The sequence below is a fragment of the Myxocyprinus asiaticus genome, chromosome 5 (genome assembly GCF_019703515.2).
Source record: "Myxocyprinus asiaticus isolate MX2 ecotype Aquarium Trade chromosome 5, UBuf_Myxa_2, whole genome shotgun sequence".
NCBI lineage: Eukaryota > Metazoa > Chordata > Actinopteri > Cypriniformes > Catostomidae > Myxocyprinus > Myxocyprinus asiaticus.
Genome location: NC_059348.1, coordinates 12,493,293 through 12,506,614, shown reverse-complemented (window position 1 = coordinate 12,506,614; position 13,322 = coordinate 12,493,293). Strand labels below are relative to the sequence as shown.

At 36.2% G+C, this 13,322-nt stretch overlaps 1 protein-coding gene and 1 long non-coding RNA gene across 2 annotated transcripts; one reads left to right on the top strand and one right to left on the bottom strand.

The window, feature by feature from the left end:
* Window positions 1-651: 651 nt before the first annotated feature.
* LOC127440959 (phosphatidylinositol 3-kinase regulatory subunit gamma-like) lies at window positions 652-8,148 on the bottom strand. Its single transcript, XM_051698052.1, has 8 exons — window positions 7,716-8,148; window positions 6,475-6,562; window positions 5,670-5,768; window positions 5,393-5,573; window positions 5,159-5,281; window positions 4,490-4,611; window positions 2,690-2,866; window positions 652-2,056 (listed from the first exon to the last, which is right to left on the bottom strand). Exons 1-8 carry the CDS (start codon window positions 7,777-7,779, stop codon window positions 1,855-1,857), a joined length of 1,056 nt encoding a protein of 351 aa, XP_051554012.1. The 5' UTR covers window positions 7,780-8,148; the 3' UTR covers window positions 652-1,854.
* A 450-nt stretch (window positions 8,149-8,598) lies between these two features.
* LOC127440976 (uncharacterized) lies at window positions 8,599-12,581 on the top strand. The gene is made up of 3 exons (XR_007897258.1): window positions 8,599-9,304; window positions 11,497-11,634; window positions 12,267-12,581. It is a non-coding gene; the product is annotated as an uncharacterized LOC127440976 (long non-coding RNA).
* The last annotated feature ends 741 nt before the right edge of the window (window positions 12,582-13,322 follow it).

Here is a 13,322-nt window from a genome sequence, read left to right as displayed (position 1 = left end):
ACAACTCGCTTTTGGTGCCCCTCTGTGGACATACACCCAACAACACTTAGCACTTTGGCCACTGGGGGCAGTGTTTCGAATTTCGGTAAGCACAGAACGATGTTAGCTATAGAAAAGTCAACCGACTGTTTCCGATTTCGCTGTGAGATCAGACTGTGAAATGTTTCTTTCAAAACATGTTTTTATGACAAATCTTTTACATTACAAATGTTTTGGTCAGCGCAAAATCAACTGACCAGAAATGGTCAGAAAAAAAAAAAAAAAGTTGGGAAATGCACAACAGAGCTAAATACAAACTGAGCAACAAAGACACACTTTGTGTTTTAGCATATAAAGCATCTTGGAAAAAATTACATACACAGTGAATTATATTTATATATTAATTGTGATCATATTTAACCCATTTAAATGATGGGGACACGGAAATTGGTTGATATTCTGATGGAAACTTTTTTATAATAATATATATATATATATATATATATATATATATATATATATATATAAACTTATTTGGTATTTTAAAATTTCAAGAAATTTTGCTTCAACAAATCATATGTAAAAACTGAACACCACAAAGTGATGGAGTGTTTGTGATATACTTTTAAAATATTTTATGTGCTCAATTAAAAAAAAAAAGCAGGTACAAGCTCTGAATTTATTCGCATACATTTTTTATTTATTTTTTTAAAGAAGCATGCAAGATAAAACATCATATCAAAACATATGCGGTCTGCTGCTGAGAAATGCAAAATAAAAATATTTTAAAGAAAGTTGCTCATTTTTAGGGATGAGCGATTTGGCATCTTGTCAGTCACCATAACCAATGCATTCATGAAATCTAAGAAGCACCTGGGCTGTTCAGCCCATAAGACATTTAAACTGCCTTGGATTTACTAAAAAGCATAGTAAAAATATTAAACAGAAGTATGCCACAAACTCAAATTCAAAAAATTCAATACAATACTTTTCTGTTACTCTTTAAAAAGATGAGAAACATACTGTACTGTTCAGACAATATTCAAGTTTTCTTATTTCAAGCTGCATTTAAAATGTAAAAAAAAAAATAGTAACATTTCAGATTTCTTTGGAACAAATATAACTTGTGTCAACCACTTAAAAATCCTTATTTGGGCATGTAAAACATGAACTATCTTTCATTATGGCAAACAAACCTCATCTGAACTGCCTGTAACCAAAATGAAACAATTAACCAATAAACGCACCTCACTGTGCTACATTCACATAATAAAACAAAAAGTTTTTACTGATGAATGAATCCCAAGTAAAAAATATTATATAATATTACATTCCTCCCCACAAAAACAACCCCTTTACAAAAAAAAAATCAATCTGAATGAATTAATGAACATTACACTTATGTAGCGCTTTTCTGACACTACACTCAAAGCACTTTACATCGAGAACAGGGGACTCTCCTCAACCACCACCAGTGTGCAACATCCACCTGATGTTGTGACAGCAGCCATAGTGCAACAATATGCTCACCACACACCGGCTATCAGTGGGCAGGAGAGAGTCGCTTTACAAGTCGTTTACAATGGGTCGCTGGATCATTGTTTAACAAAACACAAGTCCTGTTGTTAATATTGTTAATGTTCGCAAACAGGTGTGCAATGGGCTCATCAAATACTTCATGTACTGGAGTATTATTATGACCATGAGGAATGCTGTCTCCTTAGAAAAGTGCAATATTCAACAGCCTTGACAGTTGGTTCCACCCTTTGCACAATGTACACATTGTAAAGCATAGGAACACGCCAACTATGGCGTAATCTAGTTCAGCCTTAGTGCACTTAATCAAGATGCCAGTTGCAGGCGAGGCAAGAGGACTCAGCTGTGAACGGCAGGAGCAACGGACATGTGGACTGGATACGCAAGCCGAACGTCCAGGGCCTGGTTGTGTTGTGCCAAGGAGGTGTGATGGTAGTGCATAACTAGCTCCTTCAAAGACTTGTGGAGATCGAACGGTTCAACGAAACCATAGCCGCGCTCGGTATGGCGGATTACACAGTGCCTCACCTGGTTGCCGACCCTTTGGATAAAGAGATGAACAAGATTAGGGCATTTTTGCACAAAACAATAAAAATAAATAAAAATGTGACATGTTAGGCCAATGGGCTCGCAATCGGCCCTTTGTGTAATCAGGTAGCCAATCAACTTGTGTATCTCTCTTTGTCTAACATTTAAAGTTTTGCAAATAAGCTTGTTTCACTGCAGTTTTTCTCTGAAACCCACCTCCACCCCAGCACCACTTGTCTAGATCTGCTACATATGAATTGTTTGTACTGTCTAACTGTGCAGCAGCATGTCCTACATGCTCGATGCAGCATTTCTTGCGTTTGGTCTAATTGAGCTGCAGAATCAGCATGTCCACATGCTCATTCAGTATGTACAGTATGTGAATTTTCAAGCAGTAACAAGTCTCCGTTCTTGCACTGCAGCAGCAGCACCAGTGTAGCAGATCTAGTCCACCAAGACCAATATCCTGTCAATATGTCATACCCACATTAGCATGCTAAACCTTTCCGAGAGCTGTCATGACTAAAATTAAGTTATGCAACAGACATTTTCCTATGCTGGAAAACAAACTGAGCAGTTTATGAAAAACAGGAATAACTTGCATTTCAACCATTATGATTAAGTTACGAAACACTGACTGACTTACATTACAGAGCAGGCATAGCAATCTTTTGTGCTGCTGTTGCGGATGAGGAATGCTCCGGATGGTTTTCCATGGAGCAGCTCCTCTGCTTGACTACGACCAAGATCTCCCACAAACCAGCTGGCTTCCTCAAGAAGCTCCACACTTCTATCTCGCCCCTCTTTCACCTTGCAGGGACAGCTGAGAAAACAAACGTTCATAATGAGCGAAATGCTCTGAAAAACTCATTGGTTCTGGTGACATTTCATCTCAGCACAAACAACTGTTGTTCTGGTAAGTAAATATCATCTGTTCATTAAAGTCTACAGTATGTTTGACATATTGTACCTAAAGAGGTATCTTTTCTATGATATTGCACGACAGAATCATAATGTGGCCGTTTAGAGCAGTTCTAGGTGCAGCTTCTCAGCCGTTCTTCTAAGCACCCATTCACATGACCAGCAATTGTCCCTTTGTCTCTACAGACCTTACAGTGCTATTGCATCAGACAAAGCAGTCAGGCAAATCCACGCTTACTGCCTTTGACTAATAAAAATTGAAAAGATGTTAAAAGAAATTGCCATTATTTTGAGGAGCATCCAATTTACTTTATTTGCCATTGATTATAGCTTATTAAATGTTAAAAAATAATTAATAAAAATGTATAGAAGTAAACCCAACAAAGCAGTGAATGGTAGATCATTTGCATAAATTTGAGCTGGGAAATTTAACATGTTAATATCTGTCATTTCTATGAATGAATGAATGCAATTAATGCAGTATTTGTTTTTACTTCCTGAAACTGCACTAAAGTGGAGCAGTGTACGCTCATTAATTATGCGTGATGCATGTCCCGGGCTAAATAAACACCGGAACGGATTTGCTGTATGGAGAATGAAGATAGTGTCTAATAATGCATTGGCAATGTAATCTTAAATTGCCTGAAATAAACTGAAACTGTAATTTGATCCTATTATTAAAAAAGTCCAACGGAAAACGGCAAAAGATTTTGCCCAACTTTTAATTACAGCATATCCACTGATTTTATGGAACGTATACATTTATAAATATAAATCATTTATAAATATTCAAATAAATGACGAACCAATTTCTTGCAAGCTCTTTGAGACAACATATCAAGTAAATATATTTCTGATTATATTTTAATGTTTGTTTTATGTACTATGTACAATGGCTAATCGTGATTAATCACAGAAAACTGTATGATTATTTCATTTAAAAAAATGTAATCCATTCACAGCTCTAGTAGAAATATAACAAAAATTGGCTTCATACAATCATAAGTGGTGCTTGGTGGCATAACTTGGTTTGTGCGACCAAGATTTGCAACTCGTGGATTATAAAACAGGTGGGGGGAAAAAAAATCCCATAGATTATCATGGAAGGAGTGACCTGAAACCGTATATCACAGACACTTGGTGGTGGCCTCTTTAGACTTGAACCAGTAAGCAAACACCTTGCAACTACTCAGACCACCCAAGCACCCTAACAAGATCTTTTATACTAATTAAAACATATTTTCATGTGATTAAAGTATATGAATTCACTTAATTAGACACGTGATGATAAAACAGCCTAGCATTGTAGTTGTGAGTTTTGCACTGGCAAGCATCACTCACTTTATCTTCAGAAAATCAAAAAATCTGCTATGCTAATTCAATACAGTTATACGACTGATTATGCTTATGCTTTCAAACAGACACAATGTTCTTATCTAATTTAATTAATTGAGAAATACTAGTGCTCATTCAAATACTGCTGGAATTACAAGTGTGGCATGTAGCAAATCATATGTGCACTTACTCATTCAGGTCACTGTGGATTCTCTCTTCAAAGTCCTTACATGCGTTCTCTTGTGAATGACACTGTTCTTTGGAAATCTCTGTCATATTAACAGCCTCAATAGCTCTTCTCTTTTGGATTTCCTGTAAAGTAAAAGGGACATTTTTAGAAAAGCAAAACATTGCTTTAGTGGATTAGTGTAACAAGATGTTAAGAAGAATATTTCAGCTCTGTAGGTCCATGCAATGCAAGTGAATGGTGGCTGGAACTTTGAAGGTCCAAAAAGCACAGTGGAGATTGGTATAAAAAAAGGACTTTTCTCACCCACACCTATCACATCACTTCAGAAGATACTGGAGTCATATGGATTACTTTTATGTTGCCTTTATGTAATTTTTGGACCTTCTGAGTTTTGGTCACCATTCACTTGCATTGTATGGACCTTCAGAGCTTAAATATTCTTCTAAAAATCTTACATCTTACAATCTTAAAAATTCATACACATCTGGGATAGCATGAGGGTGAGTAAATGATGTCCAAGGTACTCCAAGCTTTGCTTAACACATTTTACCATGTTTAAATCCCTTCTGCTTAATTTTGTTAAAAAAAAATAAAAAAAAGTCTGCAGATTCCATCTGGGCTTGGTTATTATCTAAGTTAGCTATATTTGATCCTTTTTTCATGATTTACCTGTAATATTGTGGTGTAAGCATCATACAGCTGGTCATAATCTGTTTCCTTTTGAAAAAGACTTAGATATTCTTGAAGTTTCTCTCTGGATGCACCCAAATACTCATCCTTCACCAGCAGATCCTGAAAATCACAAAGTTTAATGACTAACAATGTTCAAAATGTTTAAAAAAAAGTGTGCCTTTTCACTGAGATTCCACAATTCACAATGAAAATGACTGAGGAGATACCAACCGGGCTACGGTGGGACACGGGATAAGCCAGTGTGACATCCAGGGCAGTGTTATATTGGGCTAAGCTCCTGTGCCTGTAGTACGATATCAACTCTGGCACTGAGCCGAAGGTCAGAGGCTCCGAGAATCCGAACTTCCCATCTCGGTGATGGATCCTAATGAGTTTGTTTGTGCCATTTTTCCTATGAGGATTTCAATGATTAGTTGGTATTTCTCGTTAATACACATCGCTGTTTGGGTTTCAATAAGATTTGAATCCTAAAACATGTAGTCCTTACCTAACTGTTAATGTATAGTTTCCCTGCACCTTGCTGGAGGCATTTCGGACCAGGAAAGCACCATCAGGCATCCCGTGGAGTATTTCATTCACCTCCTCCCTGATGGACAGACACACCATGGAGTTTTACAAAACAAATTTAGAGTGAAAACAGTAACATAATCCTAAAATGTAATTGGGTCAATGACGTGATGCTAATGTTTTTGCCCAGATCTATTAAATGATTCATAAATACATAAAACTTTTTTTAAAAATAAATAATAATAAATAAAAAAAATTCACACAATACAATTACTTGAATACACCTCTTCTACGATGAGCATATATTTTCAATTTCTGAGTTTATTTTATTTATTCTGAATTTTGATATTTTTCTTCTGGGGCTTAAAATAAAAAATGCCATGTGATATTACGGTTCAGCGACTCATTAAAAGCTGAAATTCTTATAAATAAATAAATATATTTTATACCTTGAAACTACTGATTAAGTGTGCATGGAAAGTATTTTGCTACTTTTTTTACTTGGTTTCACCACATGACATTTCATTAAATACATTTACTTTTTTTTTTTTTTTTTTAAATGCTATAAAGGTTTCTCAAAAATGTATGAAACCAAATTGGACACAAAGATAAAATTTGTAAGGAATTGATCATTCTTTTAAACTATATTTTTAAAAGATTTCTTATTTTTAACACCTTGGACAACCTTATTTGCCAATGGCCTAACTAATATGGCTGAGACTTTGGTTGTGCATTATTTTATTTTTATTTAAATGTAAAATATAACTTTTAAATGTTTTTCTCACCTTGATACGTCGCCCCAGTACCACTCAGCCTCCTGTAATAAAGTGTTCGGCTCCATCTCTACCAGTAGATCGTCATCATTATTGATGTCTAATAAAAAAAAAAATAATAATAAATAAAAAATAAAAAAGTTAGAAGATATTGAAAATAAGTAAAGACAATAAATGAAAGCAAATGTAAAAAAAAAAAAAAAAAAACATTAAAGTAGTTGCCATTTTTTCAGGTTTTAATAGGCATCGATATTTACTTGTATTTGAAAAATAAACACAAAATAGATAAAAGAACACAAGACAATCTGTCCCTTTTGTGAAAATGTCTTTCTGAATAATGAAGAAGCTTAACCATTATTTTTAATGGGCTCAATGTCAGTTTACATTGTAAATGTATTTCATAATCTGAAAACACTTTCATAATAAAATCAAGCACAAGTGGTCCCTTGTAGAATTGGCATTCATGGGCACAAACTCAACAATACCATACAACAGATCTAATGGGACAAATATCTAAATGTAAATGTAGAGGGAAACCAGCACCAGTCATGATTGCTTCAATGTAAAGCAGATGGCCAGAACACACACAGAGAAACCTGAAGTCCCCACAGTTCTCTCATCAAACCATCATTAATACTGCTTAACATGATATGTTTCTATAAAGACAGCTCGGGTCTGTCTAGACTTGGAGCTATGTGACAGCTGTGGACAGCGCTCAGGATTTCCCCCGGTGTTCCCGCTTGCAAATTACGAATCCTACTATGGAGAGCCGCAGCTCATGAATATTAACAATGTAACGTGACGTAGACCGACCAGTCCTTACTAATTGGCTGAAAGAAAGACATTGATCGGCTCATGATTATTAATCAAACTACGTGACTGGACGCTCAAAGTCTGTTACCAGGCAACGTCACAATTGTCTATTTAATATTCATGAGCTAGGGATTCGCTGTAGTAGGTTTGGTAAATTCGTGGCCCGGTATTCCCGCACTGGTGACCTCAATGAACTCAACGATGACATGTTGAGACATGCAGAAGTTAACGAATGAAAAACTCAAGACTGAGTCAACTCATTTTTACAAATGTTTCCATATCTAAACATTAATGTAATGGCATTGTTCCCTAGTTTAAAGGTTTTTATCGTATAGCATAAGAGTGTGTTTGAACCAGAACAAAGACGGAGCCACTTAAACTGAATACACACTCATTGTAAATGCATAAAAATTCAAGTTTAAATAAATAAAGTTTGTTACCTGTGCCAGTCGTGCTGGCTCGACTCATTTCGATGTAGGAAACCCGTTCCGCAGACGATGACATCCTTTCTACAACAATGGATCGTGTTGCAGAAGTAAATTACGACCTTTTAAATATTGTAAATCGAAACCTAAGATAAAAATAAACGAATGTCCGACGAATTTGATCGACGCCAACGCAGAAAACATCGGTAGGACGTTTAAAACCCAGAAAAACTCCTTAGATCTCGTCTTAATCCAAGTGTCCAGTCGTAACAATTTGGCAGACAGTCAATAAAAATGAAAGCTCATCAGTAAAACTAATAATCATGTGTTAGAAGAACACGCATGATCGCTTGTCAAAAGTTCCGCATGCTAAATTCGGTCAGTATTGGTCGAATTCTCCATCTGAACAGTGTTGAGAATGTACCAAACTCTTATAAGGTTCGGCCCGTCGCAAGTGTCTCTGGACGAAACCATCCATTTTCAGGGGACAACTTCTCGACAGGAAATCCGTTAATTGTATTATTATCTAATTGATATTACTGTTTTTCGTTTGTACACATCAGATTGTAATGTTACAGAATATTTCAAAGTTGTTTATTAATCATATGTACATATTTAAAGGCATTGGGGTGTTAATAATGTAAGAATTCGTCACCCTTTCTTCCTGAAATCATGGTATGGCCCGTTTCTTGTCCTGCAAGCTGATCGCATTGTGCTACTATTGCTACAATTCTTTAACAAATTGTTAGTTTCGAGTCCAATTTGTGTTTTCAACGCTCATTGACTGTAATTTGTCATGATATTTAAGAAAAATGTCATGAAGCTTTTGAACCACTTCAAACTTATTAAAAGGTCATGGTGCATTTCATGCCAGCTGCAAATAGGGGGTGTTCTTTCAGTGAAGGGAACATTGTGTACTGTTGGCATTGCCTGCCATCTGACAGAGTGAAAGTTTTACTCTGTAATAATGTTCAAACTTCGGTTCGGACGGGCTTGCAAAGCAGCATACTTTACCAATTCTTTGTTTACTATGAAGGGAAAGAGTTTATGACAGTGTGGCATGTGTGTTTCCTCTTTGGTTTTAGGCAACCCTGATAACATGAGGATTTTTATTAGCTTAGTTGATACCACAGACCTGTCCAGCTGCTTATTTTTATTATTATTTTTTTTCATGGTTTAATCCATGTCTTCAGAATTGATATGATAGGTGTGGGTGAGAAGCAGATCAATATTTAAGTCCTTTTTTACTATAAATCCCCACTTTCAAACAGCCCCCCTAAGAGTTTTTCTTTTGTTTTTGGCAGTTCACATTCTTCATGCTTATCGCCACCAGCTGGGCAGGGGGGAGAATTTGTAGTAAAAATGGACTTAAATATTGATGTTTCTCACCCACACTTATCATGTCACTTCTGAAGATATGGATTAAACCACTGGAGCCTTATGGATTACTTTTATGATGCCTTTATGTGAATTTTGGAGCTTGAAATGTCTACTCACCATTCACTTGCATTGTATGGACCTACAGAGCTGAAATATTCTTCTAAAAATCTTAATTTGTGTTCAGCAGAAGAAAGAAAGTCATACACATCTGGGATGGCATGAGGGTGAGTAAATGATGAGAGAATATTCATTTTTGGGTGAAATATCCCTTTAATTCATTTAGCAATATCTTTAGCTATATAATATAATGAGAAAAAAAAATTGGCTGGAAAAAATGTATAACTGTCTTGTAAAAAGATATGTGCTGTTCTACCAGCCCCTTGCAAGAATAAATAAAATAATATATAAAAATGAATCAAATAGGTTATTTTCAAGATCTACTGTATGTGTCTATTTTGTGTGAATGTCTTTTTAAATAAGGACAATGCATGGGAGCAATATTCATTTACATGACATATCTACAAACATTGAACAATATTACTTTTACAAAACAAATACAAGTGTCAGTCTTTGGGGAGAAACAATAAACTCTATAAAACAAAATCTGAATGCATATAGAGGCACCCAAGACTTTCAACCACTATTGCACTTGTGTATATGATTGTGTGACAATAAAAGTGAAGTGAAGAGGGAAAGAATTAAACAGATGAATCACTAAGCACCAGTTGCGATACCTTTAATGAAAACCAGATGGCCAGCCGACTTAAAAACTTTCCCACATTTCACCTATTTGCTCATCAAGCCATCGTGAAAGCTGCTTATCATGATATGTGTTGATGATATGTCTGATGTGATGTTTGATACTGTAAGTTTGAGTGAAGACATTTATATGTTTAGAAAATTATGTCCAAATTTCCCATTTTCAGCACTTTTACATATTGAGATACTTTAGATATAGTAGATAGGCCTATTTGTTGGTATACTTTTATTACTGTAACCACAAATTAAAATACATCCTGACTGAAACTAACATAATTTCCCAGCACTTTCTCATGTGTGCCATATTGCATTGCTTTTTCCAAAATATGCCAGTGTGTCAATAGACATTTCCTTTTCGGTACAAATTGTGAAATCTCAAGATCTATAACACAAACCACGCACTTTAAATGGAACAAAATATCATGTAAAATGTTTGTTTTGCCATGCACTTTTCCATAAGCTCAAGTGATGTTTAGAAAAACTATGCCAAGATCAGGACTTGCGTATACAGAGCCATGGCCATTGTGTTTCTGGCCTCATTGCTCCATTTACCTCTTGTCTCTGTTAGAAAAACAAATGAAGATTAGAGCATATGAATCATCATAATGTGCCTCAATGTCTTCATAGACCCTTGATTAAAGTCAGAGACTGACTCTTACTCAACTGCATTGCATTGGTCAAGTGTGGTTTTCAGAAGCGGCCACAGGTAACCTTTGCTCTAAGCAGATTTTGTTTTGACTATTTAATCATACACACACACACACACACACACACACACACACACACACACACACACACACACATCCATAGAGGAGACAGGGGCAAGTTGTCACAAGGGCTAAATCTCAGCAACTTTGTAAGATTTTGAGGCAAAAGTCGAGTTACACAAATGCCTGTTTTCTCTAACAGTGGTTTATTATGTTGGTTTCAAACATCTAGTTCAAAACAGTCTTAAATTACAGTATGTAACACATTCAAATACAAAATTTTTTCCAAGAGCATCATATTTTTGTAATAGTTCTTAAGTACAATGAAGCAACAGTCTGCTTCTGAAAGTAAAAATCACTTTCATAATTCTCCATAGGCAAAATGGTATTTAACAATAACTTTAAGGGGGCCTGGGTAGCTCAGCAAGTAAAGACACTGACTACCACCCCTGGAATTGCAAGTTCAAATCCACGGTGTGCTGAGTGACTCCAGTCAGGCTTCCTAAGCCACCAAATTGGCCCGGTCCCTAGGGAGGGTAGAGTCACAAGGGGCAACCTCCTCGTGGTCACTATAATGTGGTTCTCGCTCTTGGCGGGGTGTGTGGTGAGTTGTGTGTGGATGCCGCAGAGAATAGCGTGAAGCCTCCACTCGCGCTATGTCTCCGCGGTAACGCGCTCAACAAGCCACGTGATAAGATGCATGGATTGACGGTCTCAGATGTGGAAGCAACTGAGATTTGTCCTCCACCACCTGGATTGAAGCACTACACCAGCACAAGGACTTAGAGTGCACTGGGAATGGGCATTCCAAACTGGGGAGAAAAACTTTAAACTTTTAAACTTTAGACTTATCGTGAGCTTTGAAATTGTTAATTGATGATATATGCTTCTGATGAAGCCACCAGTCTGCGTTATTTCAGCTTAATAAAAAAAATCATGTTTAATTGCAGTATTCTTGGTGAAGAACTACACTACCCATGATCCTCCACAAAGATCCACCAATCAGAGAAGATTCGGTCAACAAAAGACACCAAAAGAGCTCTGCAGCGACCGCCCACTCCCATGATGCACTGTGAAAGATGCAATCAGTTTAGTCTCCCTACACTCTCAATCTACTTTTGTATATGAATATTTTGCAATAAACCTAAATATTATTTCTTTACTTGTTAAGAATGAATGTCATTCACAATGCTTAATGGGATTATAGTTCATGTCCTCATGAAAGAAGTACACAATCTTGTACCTTTGTATTTTGTCAATTGTTTTTGCTTCAAATCTAAATTTGTAATGTTCTGATTCGCTTCGGAGCTGGTTGGTTTAGTTCACGGCTTAGAACTTTCTTGTGAAGTTTTTTATGAAATCGCTATGGAAAAAAAATGAATAGGAAAAATACTTACGGAAGTATGGTGTCTAAAAAAGTTGCCGGACACTGTTGCGCTCTATTCTAATGGTCAAAGGTCAGCTTTTTGTATCAAGTATAGTGCCTAAACAATTATATAACAAAAGAAAACATTACAAGAGAAATATTCTGGGGGGAAAAGCATGACAACTAGCCCCTATAAAGTAGTAACATGATACACTGTAGACTCTGCATATAGGAGGATTATGATCAAGACAAATACTTTTTCCCTTTTCTGAAAGTGTACTTGTCTCTGGCACTAAACAAATTTAAACTTGATTCCCTGGAACGTAATAATCATTTCTTTGCTCTTTTTTTCAGTGTATGCCATCTGACAAACCAGGAGTAACCTGTAGAACAAGCATAACCAAAACCAGCTGTACCACTTTTTATGACAGACTTCAGTTCATCTGCAATAGATTTACTGTAATTTCACAATAACTGTATTGAGAAGTGTGATGCTTCATTTAAAACATTTTACAAAAAAATAAAAAATAATAATAATTATAACACGAGCTTTAAGATTTGCTTCAACTGTTACAATGCTAACAGTCAAGAATACAGCAAATACTGTTTTTATAGAAAATTTTATAAAATTTTTGCTCAGCCAAGAAGTCAAGCTGCTCCTTGACATTTCAATTTGCACAACGAACCGAGATATCATTTCTTATATTTGCACCTGCCCTTAAAAACTTGAGTACTGCAATCTGAGATGGAAAATGGCATTTGCAGTTGTATTTGACATCTCTATCATAGGTCATGCAGTCTGAAAACAAGGACATGCTATTCAATAAAAACAATGCTAGAAAAAAAAAAAAAAATCCCTGTACGGAGGACTTCTGTTTGTTTGTGGTTCATACTGACGTAAGTTGAGTCTTTTAAGGGTCTTTTGTAAGAAAAGCATGTGACTTGCGCTCTACTGATAATTGCTCAAGGATCCTAAACACACCTGTGGCTCTGGCCGCTGACACTGAAGCTAAATTTATGAACACACTCCAGACAAACTTGTTTTGGCAGCATTGAAGTTTTATCAGTGTTTCAAAACACTGCTGAGTTACTGGATGATGTGTAACATGTGTGGTTTGTGGTGCTGGGGAAAGTATGAGGTTTGCAGTGCAGTGTAGATGGGATAGATGAACAAGGATGTAACCAAATATTCAAAACTGGGGGAACCAGAGGAGTACGGTGACGCCATGCGAAGGGCAGACATGTAAGAGACAGCTCTGCACACTTTGCTCATTTTTAAAATTATTTTCATTATATAATCCGGTGAAGTTCGATACACCCAGTTACACATTTACTGTTTGAGGTAAACATGGCAAAGCAGTCAAAATCCTCGGGCTCTGGAGATATTGAAAGACACTTACGAGTTTAAGA

What these genes read in the sequence shown, in the direction of transcription:
- LOC127440959 (XM_051698052.1), bottom strand. Translation starts at nt 7,779, where the DNA reads ATGTCATCGTCTGCGGAACGGGTTTCCTACATCGAAATGAGTCGAGCC. An exon ending in CCGTGTCCCACCGTAGCCCG is followed by an intron (nt 5,282 to 5,392) that starts GTTGGTATCTCC and finishes TGTGATTTTCAG; the next exon opens with GATCTGCTGGTGAAGGATGA. An exon ending in TGCTATGCCTGCTCTGTAAT is followed by an intron (nt 2,057 to 2,689) that starts GTAAGTCAGTCA and finishes CTTTATCCAAAG; the next exon opens with GGTCGGCAACCAGGTGAGGC.